The following is a 22,407-nucleotide window of genomic DNA, read 5'->3' on the forward strand; positions in this document are numbered from 1 at the left end:
TGGCTGAGTCCAAAAGGACATAGCTGCTAGACTGGGTCTGCGGCAGGTGGGGAGGGAACCAATAAGAGGGAAAAATATACTTGACCTCATCCTCACCAGCCTGCCTGCTATAGATTCAACTGACAGTATCAGTAGGAGTGACTGCCTCATAGTCCTTGTGGAGATGAAACCCCGTCTTCACATTGAGGATACCCTCCAACGTGTTGTGTGGCACTACCACCATGCTAAATGGGATAGATTTCAAACAGATCTAGCAACTCAAAACTGGTCATCCATGAGGCACTGTGGACCATCAGCAGCAGCAGAATTGTATTCAACCACATTCTGTAACCTCATGGCCTGGCATATCCCCCATTCTACCATTACCATCAAGCTGGGGGATCACCCCTGGTTCACTGAAGGGTGTGCAGGAGGGCATGGCAGAAGCAGTACCAGGCATACCTAAAATTGTCAGCCTGGTGAAGCTACAGCACAGGACTACTTGCATGCTAAACAGTGGAAGCAGCATGAATAAAAGAGCAAAGTGAACCCACAACCAACGGTCAGACTGTAAGCTCTACAGTCGTGCCACACCCAGTCATGAATGGTGCTGGACAATTAAACAGCTAACAGGAGGAGTAAGCTTCACAAATATCTCTGCCCTCAATGATAAGGGAGCCCAGCGCATCAGTGCAAAAGGCAAGGCTGAAGCATTCGCAACAATCTTCGGCCAGAAGTGCCAAGTGGACTGTCCATTTCAGTCTCCTCCAGAGGTCCCCAGCCAGTCTTCAGTCAATTTGATTCACTCCACATGATATCAAGAAACAGCTGAAGGCAGTGGATACAGCAAAGGTGACAGGCCCTAACAATATTCCAGCAATAGTACAAAGAAAGGACAAAGAACAAAGAAAAGTACAGCACAGGAACAGGCCCTTCGGCTCTCCAAGCCTGTGCTGATCATATTGCCCGTTAACTAAAACATTTTGCACTTCTGGGGTCCGTATCCCTCTATTCCCATCCTATTCATGTATTTGTCAAGCTGAACCTTAAACACCACTATCGTACCTGCTTCCACCACCTCCTCTGGCAGCGAATTCCAGACACTCACTACCCTCCGCGTAAAAAAACTTGCCCCGCACATCTCCTCTATAGTTTTCTCCTCTCACGTTAAATCTATGTCCCCTAGTAATTGACTCTTCCACCCTGGGAAAAAGCTTCTGACTATCTACTCTGTCCATGCCACTCATAATTTTGTAAACTTCTATCGAGTCGTCCCTCAATCTCCTAGTGAGAACAATCCGAGTTTCTCCAACCTCTCCTCATTGCTAATAACCTCCAGACCAGACAGCATCCTGGTAAACCTCCTCTGCACCCTCTCCAATGCCTCCATATCCTCTTGGTAATGTAGCGACCAGAATTGCACACAATATTCCAAGACTGGTGCTGAAGAACTTGCCGCGCCCCTAGCCAAGCTGTTCCAGTACAGCTACAACACTGACATCTACCCGGCGATGTGGAAAATTGCCCAGGAATGTCCTGTACAAAAAAAGCAGGACAAATCCAACACGGCCAATTACTGTCCCATCAGTCTACGCTCAATCATCAACAAAGTGTTGGAAGGGATCATCGGCAGTGCTTTGAGGCAACATTCACAGAACAATAATCTGTTCACTGCTCGGTTTGGGTTCCGCTAAGCTCACTCAGCTCCTGACCTTGTAATAGTCTTAGTTCAAACATGGACAAAAGAGCTGAACTCAAGAGATGAGGTGAGACTGACTGCCCTTGACGTCAACGCAGCACTTGACCAAGTGTGGCAATGGGAAGTCAATGGGAACCAGGGGAAAACTCCACTGGTTGGAGTCATACCTAGCACAAAGGAAGATGGTTGTGGTTGTTGGTGGTCAAACATCTCAGTCCTGGGACATCACTGCAGGAGTTCCTCAGGATAGCGTCCTAGGTCCAACCATCTTCAGTTGCTTCATCAATTACCTTCCCTCCATAAGGTCAGAAGTGGGGACATTCACTGATGATTGCACGGTGCTCATCACCATTCGCGATTCCTCAGATACTGAAGCAGTCCGTGTCCATTTGCAGCAAGACCTGGGCCAGGATTTTCTGGCCCCATTGTGGGCGGGACTCACCGTGGGTGAGGCAATGCACCAGCTAGAAGTCCATTGACTTGTGGTGGGACCGGATGATCCCGGCGGTGGACAGGTGCGGAAAATCCTGCCCCTGGATTACACTCAGGCTGGGCTGATGAGTGGCAAATAACTTGCGTGCCAGGCAATGACCATCTCCAACATGAGCAAATCTAACCATCTCTCCTTGACATTCAATGGCATTGCCATCGCATACCCCCACAATCAACATCCTGGTGTTACCATTGACCAGAAACTGAACTAGACCAGTCATAAAAATACTGTGGTGACAAGAGCAGGTCAGAGACTGGGAATTCTCCGGAGAGTAATTCACCTCCCGACTCCTCAAAGCCTGTCCACTATCTACAAGGCACAAGTCAGGAGTGTGATGGAATACTTCCCACTTGCCTGGATGAGTGCAGCTCCAACAACACTCAAGAAGCTTGACACCGTCCAGGACAAAGCAGCCACTTGATTGGCCCGTCCATCCACCACCTTCACTGTTCACTCCCTCCACCACCGACACACAGTTGCAGCAGTGTGTACTATCTCCAAGATATACTGCTGCAAGACTCCTTCAACAGCACCTTCCAAACCCATGACCTCTACCCACCTAGAAGGGCAAGGATAGTAGGTGCATGGGAACACCACCATCTGCAAGTTCCCTTCGAAGCCACACACCATCCTGATTTGGAAATATATCGGCTGTTCCTTCACTGTCACTGGGTCAAAATCCTTGAACTCCTTTCCTAACAGCACTGCCAGTGTACCTGCACCACATGGATTGCAGCAGCTCACCACCACATTCTCAAGAGCAATTAGGGATGGGCAATAAATGCTGACCTAGCCAGCGACACCCACATCCCATGAAAGAATTTTTTTTTTTAAATCCCAGTTTCTGGAGTCTGTCCACATAACTGATCCCCCCCATACCCCATTTTCTGTTATGTCTTCTCTGCACTCCCAATGTTGTTCTGAAGTGTCTTTCTATCCTTTTCACTTTTATACTTCGTTTCCAATCTTTCTGTCATCCGCAAACTTTAAAATTATCACTGCTGTACCTAAATCCAGGTCATTTATATACATCAAATATATAATTGACACTTCACCCTAATCTGGTAAATAAGTGTTTCGCTGTACACTCTCATTCTTTTAGTTTAGGAAGGGCTATTTATATTATCTGCTGGAGGGTATCCTGTGCCATCAGATTCTGTGATCCTATATATGAATGTTAGAAATACTCCAGTGCATCTGCTGGTAGATTGTGAGCACTGCAACACAATTCATGCCATGAATCCTGAATCATTAATAACATCCTAGTGCCTGTTGGTTCTGGCAGTTTGAGGCTATGCTATTCTGTTGTTTTACCTGATGAATAGTTTTAAGGATGTTCAGTACTGAGAAATCATCTATCGAGATCTGAAATATTTTGATACCTCATGCACTATAGGTTTGCTGTATATTCTGCCATGATTCCAGACCTGAACAAATTGTTTCTTCCAAGAATGGTGACATTTCAAGTTGCAATAACGTGTTTGCTGTTCTGACTACTCGACTTTGGTCATTTTTAGCTGTTCTGTTGCAGGTTCCTTTGCTGTTCAGGGCAGCCGGAGATGTGGGATTGGACAGCCTGTATCCTTAGGGCTCAGGTAATTAACAGCAATTTGCAGAGATATAGTTCCTTTAATCTGGCAAGATATGCCAGGGTGTCAATAAATCACGTAGTTAATTAAATCTTTGCATTTTTCTATCTTGAACTCTGTGCTTCCAGTTAAAGCACATTCTAAAACAGAAGGTTAGATGATCTGATAGGTGTTCAATTGGAAGAATATTCCTCATCATTTTAGTGCTTGTTGGGTCCTTTCCTTTGATTCTTTCGTGGAATGTGAGTGTCACCGTCTGGGCCAGCATTTGTTGCCCATCCCTAGTTGCCTTTAAGAAGGTGGAGGTGAGCTGTCTTCTTGAACCGCTGCAGTCCATGTGGTGCAGGTGCACCCACAGTGCTGTTAGGAAGGGAGTTCCAGGATTTTAGCGACAGGGAAGGAACAGCGATATATTTCCAAGTCGGGATGGTGAGTGGTTTGGAGGGGAACTTGCAGGTGGTGGTGTTCCCATCTATCTGCTGCCCTTGTCCTTCTAGATGGTAGAGAGTTTGGAAGATGCTATTGAAGGAGCCTTGGTGAGCTTCTGTAGTGCATCTTGTAGATGTTACACATTGCTGCTACTGTGGGCCGGTGGTGGAAGGAGTGAATATTTAAGGTGCTGTGGCGATCAAGCAGCTGCTTTGTCCTGGATGATGTTGATCTTCTCAGTGTTGTGGGAGCTGCACTCATCCAGGCAAGTGGAGAGATTCCATCTCACCTTGTAGCTGATGCACCAACTTTGGGCAGTCAAAATTGAGTTACTCACCCCAGAACCCCCAGTTCCTGAGCTGCATCTGTAGCCAAGATATTTGTATGGCTGGTCCAGTTAAGTTTCTGGTCAATGGCAACCACCCTGTGCATGCTCACCACCCCCTCCCCCTCCCCAAGATGTTGATGGTGGGGAATTCAGCGATGGTAATGCTGTTGAATGTCAAGGAGAGATGGTTAGATTCTCTCTTGTTGGAGATATCATTGCCTGGCACTCATGTGGCTCAAATGTTACTTGAAACTTATGAGTCAAGCCTGAAAGTTGCTGCATTTGGACATGGGCTGCTTCAGTATCTGAGAGTTGTGAATGGTGCTGAACATTGTGCAATCATCAGCGAACATCCCCACTTCTGACCTTATGATGGATGGACATGTAGCCAACAAGTTCTTTCCCACATCTGTTCAGAGCACGATGGGTTAGATCTAGCAAAGCTGGAGCATAATGTAAGGGAGGTTTCTGAAGATGAAGGATAGGGAGTGAGGAGGATACTCCAGTTAAAACAGATGAAGATGGGAAAACCAGCTCCTTCAAAAGTGAACTGAGTTTTAATGTCTGGTTTAGGTTGCAGTTTAGAAGGATAGGTACAGGCCAATGGGATCATGTAATAAATGAAGCATGTACTGTTAGAACCAGGGTGTAGGAAGGGCTGTGAGATGAATATTTGGGAGTTTGCTTGCTAAAATTTCCTGATCAGAGCAATCTTATGTCAAAGTTTTCCTCAAAAATTTAACAAGATAGGATTACACAAGAAATAGGAGCAGGAGTAGACCACACGGCCCATCGAGCCTGTTCCGCCATTCAGCATGATCACAGCTGACCTTGGGCTTCAACTCTATTTTCCCATATGCTCCCTATATCCTTTTGTTCCCTGAGACCATGGGTGGAATTTTCCCAGAACTGCGCTAAATGCGGTAGTGGGCGGGTAAAATGGGTTTTCACACCATACCTTCCTGAGCCCACCTCATTATTTATGCCTTCCCAGGAAACGTGCCGTTTCCATGGCGGGCAGGTTTTCATTTGCCCGCTCGCCATCAACTCCGCTGTTGCATCACACAGGCCGACAACTTTAAAAGGCAGCCCCAGCAAAGTGCTCATCACCACCAGCTCATCACCACCAGCTCATCACCACCAGCTCACCACCACCAGCTCACCACCACCAGCTCACCACCACCAGCTCACCACCACCAGCTCACCACCACCAGCTCACCACCACCAGCTCACCACCACCAGCTCATCACCACCAGCTCACCACCAGCTCACCACCACCAGCTCACCACCACCAGCTCACCACCACCAGCTCACCACCACCAGCTCACCACCACCAGCTCACCACCACCAGCTCACCACCACCAGCTCACCACCACCAGCTCATCACCACCAGCTCACCACCACCAGCTCACCACCACCAGCTCATCACCACCAGCTCACCACCACCAGCTCACCACCACCAGCTCATCACCACCAGCTCACCACCACCAGCTCACCACCACCAGCTCATCACCACCAGCTCACCACCACCAGCTCACCACCACCAGCTCACCACCACCAGCTCACCACCACCAGCTCACCACCACCAGCTCATCACCACCAGCTCATCACCACCAGCTCATCACCACCAGCTCACCACCACCAGCTCACCACCACCAGCTCATCACCACCAGCTCACCACCACCAGCTCACCACCACCAGCTCACCACCACCAGCTCACCACCACCAGCTCACCACCACCAGCTCATCACCACCAGCTCACCACCAATGTCTGAGAGACATAGGCAGCAAAAGCAAAAAGACTGCAGCCCCCCCACTTCAACGACGGGTCCCTCGAGCGACTGCTGGATGCCATGGAGGCTGCCGGGATCTGCTCTACCCTCACTCTGGCCACAGGATGGGCAGCAATGTCACCAACCTGGCTTGGGAGGCGGTGGCAGCGGTGGTCAGCGCCAATGTCCTGCAGAGGAGGACAGCCACCCAGTGCTGCAAAAGGATGAATGATCTCCTCTGTTCTGCCAGGTTAAGTCACTCTTTTCATCGCTCCCAACTCACATGCTCACAAACCCATCACACACCCACAGGGCCCTCACTCACAGCCAGTGCAAGGGACATCACCATTCACTCTCTCACACACCTTCACTGTCCTCATCCCATCCATGGGACCACTCACCACCCATACAGGCCAGGCACACTTATCATCTGGCCCAGCAGGAGTCCTGATTCACTCTCCCCATCTCTGTCCATGCAGGACAAACTGGCTCACAACAGGAGGGAAAGGTCACAGACAGGTGGAGGGATGCCAGAGATCAAAGTTCTGAAAAAATTCGAAAACAGAGCCATCCAGCAGGCCGGCGATGACCGGGACCGGTCCTGTGCTGACAGTGAGGTCGGTGCTGCTCTACCAAGTGAGGATCCAGCAGTGCAACATCCATCAGATAACCACACTGTGAGTGATGTGTCCTGTTTCACAGGCCACTGCCAGGCACTAATTATCTCCCCTTGCTTCCGCAGGCACATCTGGGAAACAGCTGACAGAGTCCATGACCCAGGGTCTCTGATCAAGCCCCGAAGATACATCTGAAGAGGAATCTGAAGGCACCCTCCCTAAAGTCCCATCACAGCCCTCACCCACACCCTCCACCAGCACAGAGACACACACCTCAGTGGGACCCAGCTTTAGGGTAGCCCCAGGATCACAATCTGGTGAGCACATCGCACTGTCTGATCCACAGCAGGTGGAGGCAGGGACTTCCCAGGTCCCCGGCACTCGGAGGAGCTGCTGGAGACCAGAACTTTGCTGAGTCTGAGTCAGATGAGGAGCCTCTGGACTCGGTCATGTCACAGTTGCTGGAGCTGCAAAGGCAAACTCGGGAACATCAGGAAGGGATGTCCGCTGCACTCCTCAGATTGCAAGGTACGATGGAGGAGTTCGTCCATCTTCAATCTGAGGTGATAGCGCCGGCATTGCAATGCACCGAGGTCAACACTGGCAGGATGGCGGCCGCCATGGAGACCTTGGTCCAGGACATCGCTCCTGCACTGCTACACGGGCTCAACTCCATCGCTGATACTATAGTTGGCCTCCAGCAGTGTGTGTGCGAGAGGGGTGCTGGGCAGCTTGATCTCACTCCAGCTACCCCTTCCGCTCACGGAGTCAGCCTGGGACCCTTGGGCACCCATAGGGAGGAGGATCAACAGCTACACACTCCAGGTCCATCCACTCAGGTGGCCCTGGGAGTGACCGGCCCATCCGAATCCCCTCTTCCTGTGACCTCCACAGATCCAGCTCCACAGACCGAGAAAGGGGCCACTGCCACACATCAGGACCCTGAAAGCAGGCCGGGGCCCTCCAAGTCTCGGCCTTTCAGAGGACACCCACCAAGGTCATCACAGACAGGGTGTCACAGTCAGCAGGCTGCCTCCACCTCCACTGTGGATGTCTGGGGAGCACCAAGACGTAGCGGCAGGGTTAGGAAAGTTAGGTAAAAGTAGTTGCACAGCCTGGCCACGGGTGTTGATCACTTGATTATTATCTGAATGGCTATAAATTGAGAGAGGGGAATGTGCAACGAGACCTGGGTGTCCTTGTACACCAGTCGCTGAAGGTAAGCATGCAGGTGCAGCAGGTGGTAAAGAAGGGAAATGGTACGTTGGCCTTCATAGCCAGAGGATTCAAGTACAGGAACAGGGATGTCTTGCCGCAATTGTACAGGGCCTTGGTGAGACCATGCCTGGAATATTGTGTGCAGTTTTGGTCTCCTTATCTGAGGAATGATGTACTTGCTATAGAGGGAGTGCAACGAAGGTTTACCCGACTGATTCCTGGGATTGGGAGACTGACATATGAGGAGAGATTGAGTCGGTTAGGATTATATTCGCTGGAGTTCAGAAGAATGAGGGGGGATCTCATAGAAACCTATAAAATTCTAACAGGGCTAGACAGAGTAGATGCAGGAAGGATGTTCCCGATGGTGGGGAAGTCCAGAACCAGGGGTCACAGTCTGAGGATATGGGGTAGACCATTTAGGACTGAGATGAGGAGAAATTTCTTCACCCAGAGAGTGGTGAGCCTGTGGAATTCACTCCCACAGAAAGTAGTTGAGACCAAAACATTGTATGTTTTCAAGAAGGAGTTAGATATAGCTCTTGGGGCGAAAGGGATCAAAGGATATGGGGAGAAAGCGGGAGCAGGCTATTGAGTTGGATGATCAGCCATGATCATAATGAATAGGCGAGCAGGCTCGAAAGGCCGAATGGCCTACTCCTGCTCCTAGTTTCTATGTTTCTATGTACACACTGTTCACTATTGTCAATAAACCCCAAAGAATGTCTCCCTGCCTGTGACTCCTTGTCCTGATGAGCAGTGTTCTTGTCACTCAGATGTGAAACCTTTCTGCACAAGGTAAAGGCAGGTGTCTCAGTCCAGGGCCTCTTCCCTGTGTCTGTGCAGCCTTCAGACCACAGTGATGGTCCAGCCTCACACTCCCTGGGCACATTACTGATGCCTGCACCTCGGCAGTGCTGGTCATTGCTGCCAGAATGTAGTGGGCAGGCGTCACAGAGTTCCCTCATTCTCTCTGTGTGCTCTCAGCACCTTTAAGGTGGGGCTGGCCCCCATCACACCAGCATCTGTGACCAGTGACGCTGTGCACCAGCTCCTGAAGGGCTGAGGTGCTGAAGGCGGACACAGCATCAGATGCTTCTAAGGTTTCATGGCTGTGTCTCTGAGATGACCCTGACCATGGAGTACAGGCAAGTTGCCCTCAGCCAAACAGGAGTCAGATATTCTCAGAGGCTGTGTGAAGATTTATGGAGTGTCCTCACTGCAAGTTTTCATCATCCTCCTGCGATCAAGTGACCATTAGGACCTCCACTGCATCTCCATGACAGGAGCATTCTCACAGAGGGTATTGGTGCTGCCATAAGTCAGACTGGAGTCAAACATTCACAGCTGCGATATGAGGATTTACGGGGACACCTCACTGCATGTCCTCATCATCCTCCACAAACCTGGCAGCTATGAGGGCCTCCTGAGTGCGCCTGCCTCATCTAGACAGTGTGAGAACCTCATCCCTGTCATCGTCACCACCGAGGACCCCTTCACCCTCATCCCCGTTGGCGTCCTCCTCATCAGAGGAGACATGCAGCTCCTCCATCTCCTCCTCAGCCAGCTCCTCTTCCCGTTGCAGTGCCAGGTTGTAAAGGGTGCAGCAGACGATGATGATGTGTGACACCCTCTGTGGGCTGTATTGCAGGGCTCCACCAGACCGGTCCAGGCACCGGAACCACATCTTCAGCATCCCAATGGTCACCTCCACCAAGTTGCGAGTTGCAGCATGAGCCTCGTTATAGCGTCGCTCTGCTGCAGTCTGAGGCCGCCGCATGGGTGTCATCAGCCACGGCCACTGTGGGTAGCCCCTGTCCCTGAGGAGCCAACCCTGCAGCCTCTGTGGACCCTGGAAGACTGCAGGGATCTGCGAGTGACTCAGGATGTAGGTATCGTGCACACTCCCTGAAAACCGTGCGCACACCTGCAGGATGTGTTTCTGGTGGTCGCAGACCAGCTGCACATTCAGTGAGTGGAAGTCCTTGCGGTTGATGAAGTCACTGAGTGTAGCGACGGAGACCTGAGCGCCACATGAGTGCAGCCAATCGCACCCTGTACCTGTGGGAATCCTGAGATCAGGGTGAATCCAATGGCCCTGGTATCCTGGCTGTCCCGGTCCCGGGCGAAATGCACAAAGTTGTTGCCATGGAGAAGATGCATCCGTGACCTCATGGATGTACTTGTGGGTGGCGGATTGTGAAATCCCACAGAGGTCGCCTGTGGAGCCCTGAAAGGAGCCACTGGTGTAGAAACTGAGCGCCGCAGTCACTTTCACAGCCACTGGCAGTGGATGCCCTCCATGTCCCCTTGGCACCAAGTCCTGCAGTAAGTGACAGACGAGAGCCACCAGGTCCCTGGACATGTGCAGCCGTCGGCGACACTGGTTCTCAGTCATCTGCAGGAATGGCAGGCGGTGTCTATAGACCCTGGGTGTCACTAGGCGCTGACCAGCCACGGCTCACTGTCACTCCTGGGCAGTGTGTGCAGGAGCCCGAGCTGCCCCTTCTTCATGAGGTTGCTGCTCCTGCCTTTGCACAGCCGGGAGCCTCAGTCACTCTCTCCTCCATCTTCCACAGCCTCTGTCGGCCATCAGGCACACAGCTCGGTCACCAGGATCCATGATCCTGACGTGGTCCTCCTGCAGCATGGAAGAGAGAAAGAGACGTGGTTAGCATGGGTGTGCTTAGCACCTTTCCTGGCCCTGTGTGACCACCTCTTAATGCTTCCCGGAGAGCGCTGGTCACCCCTCGGATGGCCAGAGATGAGTGCGCTGCATGGCTGCCCTGTCAACCTGCGACATGGGGGAGACTGGTCCCAACTGGGATGGTGAGATTGCAAGAGGCTGTGAGCACCTCCAGCAGTGAGTGTTACATGGCCAGTGTTAGCGAGGAGATTGTACAACGTGTGCTGTCCTGCTGCTCCGCGGCCCAGTAAGGTGGTAGCGGACTCGAAGCCTGTGCTGTGGGTGGGCTGGCAGGGATTGGGTGGGTAAAGTATGGAGCGCTTGGTGGCCCTTTGGTGCCACCGCGTTGCTTACAGGGGTGGGCAGGCTTGGAGCCTGATCCCAATCATATCACTGTGGCTGCGTCTGATCTGCCTCAGTTGCGGAGATATGTTCGGTTAATACAGGCGTCCCTAATGCGTGGCCAATCCCCTCGCTTACCCTTCCCCCCACCTCGATTGCCTGTGCGCAGGATTCAGCACCAGGGCAGCACTTGATCCCCCCACCCCTTCAGCGGTCGCCTTCGAAGCTGGCCAGCACTTGCCCCCAGACAACCCCCTCACCCCTCAGCGGTCGCCTCCGAGTCTGGATAGCACTTGCCCCTGGATACCCCTCCCCCCTACGCAGTTGCCTCCAGGGCCAGGTATCAGTTTCCCCCGCCCCCCAGCGCCCCTGAGGCCTGTAAACAATGGGTGAGCTGTGGAGAAGCTGCAGGTCACTCACCTCAGTTTCCCCCAAAGTGAAGCTGCCAAGTGCACGTTGCCTGTGCGCTGTTGTGAAACACGTCAACGTGCTTTCATGCCGACATCGACAGACGATACGAGGGTTCCAGGAGCCTGTTGGGATGACCTTTTAATTAAATGCTAATGTATTACAATTAGCTCCCCGCCGACCGATGGTGGGAAACGCGGTCGCTAGCAATCGCAATCTGCCTTCATGCCGTTGTGAAGTGGGTCGCGCCATATTTTCTGCACATCTCACCTACCACACCCACTGATGCCAATGGGCTCAGAAAATTCCACCCCATATTCCCAATTCCGCCCCATATTCCCAATTCCGCCCCATATTTCTGCTTATTCCAGCCTTAAATATACTCAATGATGGAGCATCCACAACCCCCTGGGGTAGAGAATTCCAAACATTCACAACCCTTTGAGTGAAAACATTTCTCCTCATCTCAGTCCTAAATGATCAGCCCCTTAAGCTGAGACTGTGCCCCTGTGTTTGATTCCCCAACCAGTGGAAGAAATCTCTCAGCGTCCACCCTATCAAACCCCTTCAGAATTTTGTAGGTTTCATTCTTCTAAACTCCATAGAGTTTACTCCAATTTACTCAGCTTCTCATCAAAGGACAGCCCCCTCATCCCAGGGACCAATTTTGTGAACTTTCGTTGTACCACCTCCAATACAAGTACATCCTTTCTTAAATATGGAGACCATAACTACCCACATTATTCCACATACAGTCTCACCAAAACGCTGTATAACTGTAGCAAGACTTCTTTATTCCTGTACTCCAATCCCCTTGCAATAAAGGCCAGCATTCCATTTGTCTTCCTAATTGCTTGCTGCACCTGTATGTTAACTTGCTGCGTTCTGTGTACGAACACACCCAAGTCTCTTTGCACATCAACACTGACAAGTTTCACACCTTTAAAAAAAATTCTGCTATTTTTATTCTTATAGCCAAAGTGAATAACTTCACAATTCCCCACATTACACTCCATCTGCCATTTTGTGGCCCACTCACTTAACCTGTCTTCTCTTTGCAGCCTCTCTGTGTCCTCCCCACAGCTTACCTTCCCATGTAGCTTGGTGTCATCAGCAAACTTAGATATATTACTCGCTGTCTCTTCATCTAAGCCATTAATATAGGTTGTAAATAGCTGAGGCCCCAGCACTGATCCTTGTGACACTCCACTATTCACTGCCTGCCAACTTGAAAAAGCCTTGTTTATGCCCACTCTCTGCTTTCCATCCGTTGACCAACCCTCTATCTATGCTCATATATTACCCCCAACTCCATTTTTTAAATTCATTTATGGAATGTGGATGTCGCTGGCTAGACCAGCACTTATTGCCCATCCCTAGTTGCCCTTGAGAAGGTGGTGGTGAGCTGCCTTCTTGAACCGCTGCAGTCCATGTGGTGTAGATACACCCACAGTGGTCGTGGGTTTGGAAGGTGCTGTTGAAGGGGCCTTGGTGAGCTTCTGCAGTGCATCTTGTAGATGGTACACACTGCTGCTACTGTTTGTCGGTGGTGGAGGGAGTGAATGTTTGTGGATGGAGTGTCAATCAAGCGGCCGCTTTGCCCTGCATGGTGTCAAGCTTCTTGAGTGTTATGGGGGCTGCACTCATTCATGCAAGTGAAGAATATTCCATCATACTCCTGACTTGTGCCTTGTGGATGGTGGACAGGCTTTGGGGAGTCAGGAGGTGAGTTACTTGCCACAGGACTTCTAGCCTCTGACCTGCACCTGTAGCCATATTACTTATATGGTTGGTCCAGTTCAGTTTCTGGTCAATGATAACCCCCAGGATGTTGATAGTGAGGGATTCAGCAATGGCAATGCCATTGAATGTCAAGGGCAATGGTTAGATTCTCTTTTGCTGGAGGTGGTCATTGCCTGGCACTTGTGTTGTGCAAATGTTACTTGTCGCTTGTCAGTCCATGCACCCTTATCTTGCCTATTAATGTTTTGTGTGGCACCTTATCAAATGCCTTTTGGAAATCCAGGTATACTACCAAGTAGTTCCCCTTTATCTACCCTACAAGTTACATCCTCAAAAAAACTCTAATAAATTTAGCAAACAGGATTTCCCTTTTGTAAAACCATGTTGACTTGTTCTAATCATACTATGCTTTTCTACGTGAACTTTTAAGTCTTCCTTAATAATGGACTCCAGCATTTTCCCAACAGTTGATGTTAGGCCTGTAATTCCCGGCTTTCTCTCTCCCTGCTTCCTTGATAAGTGGTGTAACATTTGCCATCTTCCAATCTAATAGCACCATTTCTGAATCTAAGGAATTTTGGAAAATCCTAGCCAGCACATCCACTATCTCTGCAGCTGTCACTTTTAGAAGCCTAGGGTGTAGGCTATCAGGTCCCAGGGATTTGTCAGATTTTAGTCCCTTAAATTTCTCCAATACTTTATCTCTGATATTAATTTCCCTAATTTCCTCACTCTTTCTAGCCCCTAGGTTATTGTCTATTTCTGGTATGAAACTTGTGTCTTTTACTGTGAAGACAGCAACAAAATATTTGTTTAATGCCTCTGCCATTTCCTCATTCCCCATCTTAATTTCTCCTGTCCCTGCTTCTCAGGGTTTACTTTAGCTACTCTCTTTTTCATATACTTACAAAAGCTCTTAAAATCTGCTTTTATACTTCTGGTTAGTTTACTCTCTTCTATTTTTTCCTTTATTACCAACTTTTTGATGGCCCCCTGCAAGTTTTGGAAAGACTTCCAATTCTCAGACTTGCTACTGCTTTTTGCAACATTGGGTTAGGTTCACGACAGGGTAGATTGTACTTGTGATGTGAAAGGAGTGGACTAGATGGAATATACAGTATGTTCTTGTAGTTATACTCTCATCTATAATCCTCAGTTTTGAGTGCTTCTCAGTGGGAAATCACATATTAAAGAAGCAGATCCAGTTATTGGAACTTTTTGGGACAAGCAAATACAAGGCCAGGAGTGGAGGCTAGAGTATCATTTTTGTGAAATACATAATATTGTTCGGAGAAATGGATTCAAGTCTCAGTTTTAGATGGTTAAAGGGAAGAAAATGATTGTATTTATATAGCACCCCAAAGTGTTTTACAGCCAATGAAATTCTTTTGGAATGTAGTCACTGGTATAATGTAATCTTTCCTTCCTCTCAGCATGATGACCTGCGACCTACGACTCTTAGACGTCATTCATCATCTGATGTATCCAAGCAGAAATTTGGAACCATGCCACTCATTCCAATCCATGGGGACGACAGCAATGCGGTCATGCTATCAGCAAATCAAACACTGGTAAAACGAGATTGTTTACTGTGGCACCTTTCAGATGCTTTTATGTTGCTCAGACGCTGAGTTTGCTGCAATTGGCTTATGTCCCCTGCACCTTGTGCAGCCAACTTCAACACTAAAGGAAATGCAGTGGATTTCTAACCTGTTGATTTTACTGAATGTACCAGATGGACATTGATATGAGTGGCACTTGAACAATAGAAGTGCAGTTTACAGTTGGTTCTCTCTGCTCCAACCAGCTTTCACTGAACTGTCCAATCCATTAGGGTATAAATTCATCCTGGACACTAGTGCGAATCGACAACAGCACATATCAAACTGTCTCACACATTGCTAGAATTTTTAAAATGTATTTAAATCAATGGAAAAGCAAATCATTCAGGCTGTCCATGTGATATGGTGTGCTCTCCTGCCTAAGACAAATTCAAAGCCTGATGTTTCTTTAATCCACATTTATTGAATTATAATGGTGTTGCTAGATTTATACACTGAACACTTAACTGCTGACATGAAACGTGCTGCCCTTCACTCGATTTGTTGAGCCCCAGATGAATTTTCCCTTTCCCTTTCCCTGCCTACAATCAAGTCACCAGATTGAGTGACTGGAGACAGCAAACTGTTCCATTTGGAGTTGTTCTTCTTGGGCAAAGGAGATTGTGGGAAGATTTAATAGATGTACAAGATTATAACAGCTTTTGATAAGGTAAACAAAAAACAAAACTGTTCCCATTAGCTGATGGTACAAAGATCAGGTGACATATAGTTAAGATTTTGGGCATGAGATGTAGGGCAGATGTGAGGAAAAAGCATTTTAATGTTCGTAATGACATAAAATTCACGCCTATGAAGTTGCTGCTTCTGAAGGGGAGCCAGCATGAACTTGATGGACCAAATAGTCTCCTTCTGTGCCATAATTTATTCTATGAGCCGAATAATACAGTGAGTTGGGGAGGGAGGGCGAATGGCCTATCCCCACGCCCGCTGGAAATCACACCAGCATGGCGCCAACACGCTCCATGTTGACCTGCCTCACAGACATAAAGCATTGCGTGGCGGACTATTGAGGTCCCAGTGGGATTTCTACACAGAAAGGCATCCGTAGCTGATGCCAGGACTACTGGAGAAGAAAGGACCTCAAGGCCTTGGCTCTCTGGAGCAGGTAAGTCTAAGGTCATGGGCCAGAGGGTTTGGGTAGGTTAGGGAGAGGGGCAGTGGGGTTATAGGGGTGGGTTTAAGGGAGCGAGCGGATAGGAAGGAAGGGGGGTTCATCCTAAGGGGAGCCACCCTGTGACCGGCAAAGGGCAGCCTCCGAGAACAACATCCCCCACTTCCTTCCCACCCTTTCAGCGCCTAAGGTAAAAAAAATTGGGCTTTGCGGTCCCGCCCTGCTGCCCACGCCAAGCGTTTTATGGTGTGGGCAACATATTATTTAGGGTCAATAGGCTTGATAACCAGCTTATTTAAATATGGTGGGTGGGTAGCTGATTTCGGCACCTGCCTTGCATTATGGGGGTGAGCTTGGGGGGTGAGCAGGATGATGCTGGGACTGAGAGCTGCTGAGTCTGAACACATAAAAACATGGGTTCCTCAGTGCTGCTTGGTCTGCACTGGGTGCTGCTTTGCATGCATAGGGTTTCTAGCTGGAAGTTTGGTGAGTGAAGGAGTTTGATGGGGGTGGTGCTCCTTTCTTTTTCTACCTTTATTAGCCTCTAGTAGTTGGCTCTTATTTTGGTACGGGGAAGAAGCTGATTGGTGGGTAACTGGCAAGTTATTCTACTTATTCTAATTGTAATGAATAGCTTTTAAAGTTGTGGTATGACAGGTCAGTTCAGCCCAGTGAAATGTGCATCCTATAGTATATGGGAAGTCATGGACAAACTGTATCCTAGATAAACACATCTGCCATCTGCAGGAAGTGTCACTGGCTGTAGAATCTTGAGCTCCGAGTTTTGGAACTCAATGGCTGAAGCCACTGTGGTGCATCCCGAGAAATACGTAGATCGCACATTTAGGGAGGTGGTCACACCGCAGCTTAAGAACACACAGACAGAGAGGGAATGGGTGACCACCAGGCAGTCTAAGAGAATCAGACAGGTAGTGCAGGAGTATCCTGAGTCTATCTTGCTTGCTAATCGGTTTTCTGTTTTGGTTAGTGGTGAGGGTGATGGTTTCTCAATGGATTGCAGCCAGAGCCAAGTCCAGGGCACCATGGCTGGCTCAGCTGCACAGGAGGGGAGGAAGAAGAGGTGAAAAGCAATAGTAATAGGTGATTTGATAGTCAGGGGATCAGATGGATATTTCTGCAGCTGTAAATGTGACTCCAGGATGGTGTGTTGCCTCCCTGATGCCAAGGTCAAGGATGTCACAGAGCGGCTGCAGGACATCCTTCTGGGGTAGGGTGACCAGCCAGAGTTCATGGCCCAGATTGGTACCAATGGCATAGGTAGGAACAGGGATGAGGTCCTCAAAGCATATTTTAGGGAGTTATGAAGTAAATTTAAAAACAGGACCTCAAGTGCAATAATCTCAGGGTTACTCCCAGTGCCACATTCTAGTGAGCATGGCATAGCATTTAGGGGGAGATTGTGGCATAGTGGTAATGTCACTCGACTAGTAATCAGAGGCCAAGGCTAATGCTCTGGGGCAAGAGTTCAAATCCCACCATGGCAGATGGTGGAATTTAAATTCTATCAATAATCTGGAATTGAAAAGCTAGTCTCAGTAATGGTGACTATGAAACCATTATTTATTGTCATTAAAGCTAATGCCCTCTAGGGAAGGAAATCTGCTGTCCTTACCTGGTCTGGCTGACATGTGACTCCAGACCCACAGTGATGTGGTTAACTCTTAAGTGCCCTCTGAAATAGTGTGGCAAGCCATTCAGTTCAAGGGAAATTGGGAATGGGCAATAAATGCTGGCCCTGCCAGTGACGCTCACATCTCACAAAAGAATTTTTAAAAATAGGAATTGGATTGAACAATTGAACACGTGGCTGGAGAATTGGTGTAGGAGGAAGGACATCAGATTTGAGGCATTGGGACTGGATCTGGGGCAAGTGAGATTTGTACAAGATGGATGGGTTACACCATAACAGGACTGGGTCTAATACCCTCGTATGGAGATTTGCTAATGTTGTTGGGGAGGGTTTAAACCACCTTGTCAGGGGGATGGGAACCTGAGGGGTAGCTCATATTGGAAGGAAGTAAATCTGGTAATGGGAAGTTCAAAAGTAGCAAGTGAAATGAAGGCTCACATCAACTAAACCTAGAATGTAGAGTAATGTCAAAAAGACAAAGTTAAGGGCACTCTACCTGAATGCATGCAGCATTCACAACAAGGTAGATGATTTGAAGGCACAAAGAGGAAAATGGGTATGATTTAATTGTCATTACAGAAACATGGCTGCATGGTGACCAAGATTGGATCAAGGATATTCAATGCTTAGGAAAGACAGTCAAAAAGGAAAATGAGCGGGTGTTGCGCTGATTATAAGGGATGGATCAGTACTTTAGTAAGGGAGGATTTCAGATCAGAAGAACAAAATGTGGAATCTGTTTGGGAGGAGCTACGAAACAGCAAGTGGCAGCAAACATTGGTAGGAATTGTTTACAGGCCACCAGACAGTAGTAGGAGTGTGGGGCATGGTATTATGAAGAGTGCAGGAGGACATGCCAGGAGCAGCACCAGGCATACCTAAAAATGAGTTGTCAACCTGGTGAAGCTACAACACAGGACAACGTGCGTTCCCAGCAGCGTAAACAGCAAGTGACAGGCAGAGCTAAGTGATTACATAAACAACTGATCAGATCTAAGCTCTGCAGTCCTGCCACATCCATTCGTGAATGATGATGGACAATTAAACAACTCACTGGACGAGGAGGGTCCACAAATATCCTCATCCTCAATGATGGAGGAGCCCAGCACATCAGTGCAAAAGATAAAACTGAATCATTTGCAACAATCTTTAACCAGAAGTGCCAAGTGAATGATCCATCTCGGCCTCCTCCGGAGGTCCCCAGCATGACAGATGCCAGCCTTCAACCAATTGGATTCACTCCACATGATATCATGAAATGGCTGAAGGCAGTGGACGCTTTTTTTAATTCGTTCATGGGATGTGGGCATCCCTGGCCAAGCAGGCAATTTTTGCCCATCCCTAGTTGCCCTTGGGAAGGTGGTGGTGAGCTGCCTTCCTGAACCGCTGCAGTCCATCTGGTGTAGGTACACCCACAGTGCTGTTAGGAAGGGAGATTTTTATTTTTCAAATCTTGTTGGTCAATTATGGAGAAGGACTGACTGGTTAATCAGTAACTAAGCATTGTGCTTTCTTGTTGCGCTCCAACATGATAATGAATAGTTTCCAGCAGAAGGAAACTAGGAGAAGCAGCAAACTGTAGACTGAGGGAGCATTATATTTAGGCCAGACCCCAGAAGAAGGGTCAATTTCTGGAAAGGCCTAGAGAATTTGGCTCCTGGAGTAGAAGGATGTGTGTAGTTGGGTTGAATCACATTTTGGAGAAATGGAGTTCAGTTTGGTTATAGGCTATTTATTTATCCCTATGTATTTACACACACAGTAAATGGGAAGATTACACAAAGGAAAAGATTAGTGAGGTGCAGCCCATTCACTGGAGATCACTGAGGAGTTCTCAGTGGAGATACACTAGTTGCTGTTTGAATAATCTTAATATTATTTTAGAGTTTTGTTTTCCTCAATATTTTACACTTGCCAAAATATTTATTGAATTTCATTTGTTTCATGTGAAATTATATTGATTTCTGAAGATGCTAGTGACTTGGGACTGTTGTTTGATACTAGCATGTAGATATTCCATCTTGAATCTAATTGAGTTTTAACCAATGAAGGGGTTACATTGCAAGACTTTATAAAGATGTGCATTGAATAAGAATGAAAGGAATTTGTATACATCTTACTGGAAATAAATTCTAAATTGTATCTATGAAATTCAAGCAGTTTTGAATGCTGATGTGTAATTAATTATAAAATTCCTTAGGAATAAAAGTCAAGTTTCTATCATTCATTACCCCGCCAAGGTTTGTTACAGCTTTAGAGTCACAGGATAATGGCATCATGTCTTTTCTCATTTTTTGATTGTTTAAAGTGTTATTCTTTTAAAGATTTCCTCCTCAAGTAACCCCCATTTACCTATGCTTTTATTTTAGATTGGCATGATTGCAGTTGAACTTCCCATTTTATTAGATCCTTCAGCCCTCCCTTATTTACATCAATAGAATTTGTCTTTGAATGAGTGTTGGGCCAACTCTCCTGTTAGCACCTGATGTCACCTGGCCTAAACTTACATCATAATTCTCACTTAGTGGTTGCTGGATTTACTGCTCTTCATGGGCATGTTTTCAAAGATCTTATGATTTAGTTTTAGCATTGGAACACAAGGTCTAATATTTATCAATATATTGGTTAAATGTGTCTGCATTCATGTTAAAATCATAGACCACAGAAGGAGGTCATTTGGCCTATCAGGCCTGTGACAGCTCTTTGGAAGAACTATCCAATTACTCCAACTCCCTGTTCTTTCCCCATGGCCCTGCAATTCCTTCCCCTACAAGTATTCATGCAATCCCTTTATCTTCCCTTTTTGATTATTGAATCTGTTTGCAACGTCTTTTCAGGCAACATGTTACAGATCATAACAACTCATTGCACAAAAAAAATCCTCTCTACCCCAAGTTCTTTTGCCAATTATTTTAAAATGATACATAGTTCCTGCATTTATTGTGTATTTCTCCTGGCTAAACTTGCTGAGGTTGAGGATACCAAAGACTTTTCATTCCTGAAGTTGGAAAATTAATATTCCATGGTTTCTAAAATTGGTTTCTTTAGCAAATCACTACCTACATGGCATACTTTTAATCACATGGCTAAAGTTAAAGACTGAGTTGAGGTGCATTGTGTAAATTACTGCACCCAAATGCTCTTGTTTCTTTTATCTGTATTAAATTTGCTGTGTTTTTGCTCACTCCCTATTTCATTCTATAGCATCATTCTATAACATGATCACCCCTACAGCAGCAGACTTTTCACACTAGACAGAGCTTTGTGAGGCCCAGAAGTTACACATTCCCACAACATCATTAATGCACTGGGGGGAAATCTGCTTTTCTGGACTCTGTGGGTATAGCTGATGGACGAGGGCACTGCCAGTGGCAAGAACGTTACTTAGTATTTTAACCCGTTGCTAGTGGAGTCCAGGGCTTTTTTGCAGCTTAAACAAAGGACATTGCTAATGAACAGGGAAAGAATGAACTAATGGGACATGACATCCAAGTATTGCACCAGTACTGACAAAGCTCCTTTCTAACCTCAGCCTATACTTGGAAAGGTGTGGGCTCTGGTCTAAAACAGTCAAATTTCAGGAAACGTCTCCTTCCCATCAATTTACTTGAAGTCACGTTATGTTGTTCATGCCCCAGTTCTGAAAATGAAAGCCCATCCCCTACTTTTCCCCCTCCCTTTTCACCCAGTAATCTCTCCAATGTGGGGTCTTTTTCCATTATCTTTATAATAACTCCTGATTCCTAAAACAAAAATCTCTCCTCGTTTAATATAATTAATTCCAACTGCCTATTGGAAATGAAAAAAGAAAATGATTGGGAAGACTGAAGCCATTGTTTTCAGTTCCTACTCCAAACTCTGTTTCCTAGCTACCGACTACAAATCTGTCCTTGGCAGCAGCCCAAGATTAAGCCAGTCTGTATTAAACTTGGTGTTACATTTGACCTCATATTTGCACCATCATGAACACCTTCTATTTCCACCAAAACAAAAACAGAATTACCTGGAAAAACTCCGCAGGTCTGGCAGCATCGGCGGAGAAGAAAAGAGCCTGCTGAAGGGTCATGAGGACTCGAAATGTCAATTCTTTTCTTCTCCGCCGATGCTGCCAGACCTGCTGAGTTTTTCCAGGTAATTCTGTTTTTGTTTTGGATTTCCAGCATCCGCAGTAGTTTTTTGTTTTTATTTCTGTTTCCACCACCTTAACATAGTCTGACTTCACCCATGTCTCAGTTCATCTGCAGCCAAAACCCACATCCAGGCCTTTGTTACCTCCAGACTTGATGATTCCAATGCACTCCTGGCTGGTCTCCCACATTCTACACACCATAAGCTTTGGGTGATCCAAAACTCTGCTGTCTGTGCCTTAATTTGCACCCAGTCCTGTTCCCCTATCATCCCTGTGCCCTCTGACCTACATTGGTTCCCACTCATGAAACATCTTAATTTGAAAATTCTCATCCTTATTTTCAAATGCATCCATGGCCTCGCCCCTCCCTAACTCTGTAATCTCTTCCAACCCCACAAGCCTCCGGGATAGCTGCTCTCTTCTGGCCGCTTAAGCATCCCTGATTTTGATCACTCCATCATTGGTGGTCGTGCCTTCAGTTGCTTAGGTTAAAGCCACTATATCAATATAAATTGTTGCTGCATTTATATAGCACCTTTTATGACCTCAGTATGTCCCAAAATGCTTTACAATCAATAAAGTACTTTTGAA

At 47.5% G+C, this 22,407-nt stretch overlaps 1 protein-coding gene across 3 annotated transcripts in view; it reads left to right on the forward strand.

Moving 5' to 3' along the window:
- arap3 (ArfGAP with RhoGAP domain, ankyrin repeat and PH domain 3) overlaps positions 1-22,407 on the forward strand; it is a 328,942-nt gene that overhangs the window by 287,158 nt on the left and 19,377 nt on the right. For all 3 annotated transcript variants that reach the window (XM_078551238.1, XM_078551241.1, XM_078551239.1), the window contains 2 exons: positions 3,703-3,766; positions 14,737-14,874. In XM_078551238.1, the coding sequence (XP_078407364.1) occupies positions 3,703-3,766; positions 14,737-14,874 (202 nt within the window). The remainder of the gene's footprint in view (positions 1-3,702; positions 3,767-14,736; positions 14,875-22,407) is intronic.

This window comes from Cetorhinus maximus, chromosome 10, assembly GCF_964194155.1.
Source record: "Cetorhinus maximus chromosome 10, sCetMax3.hap1.1, whole genome shotgun sequence".
Lineage (NCBI taxonomy): Eukaryota > Metazoa > Chordata > Chondrichthyes > Lamniformes > Cetorhinidae > Cetorhinus > Cetorhinus maximus.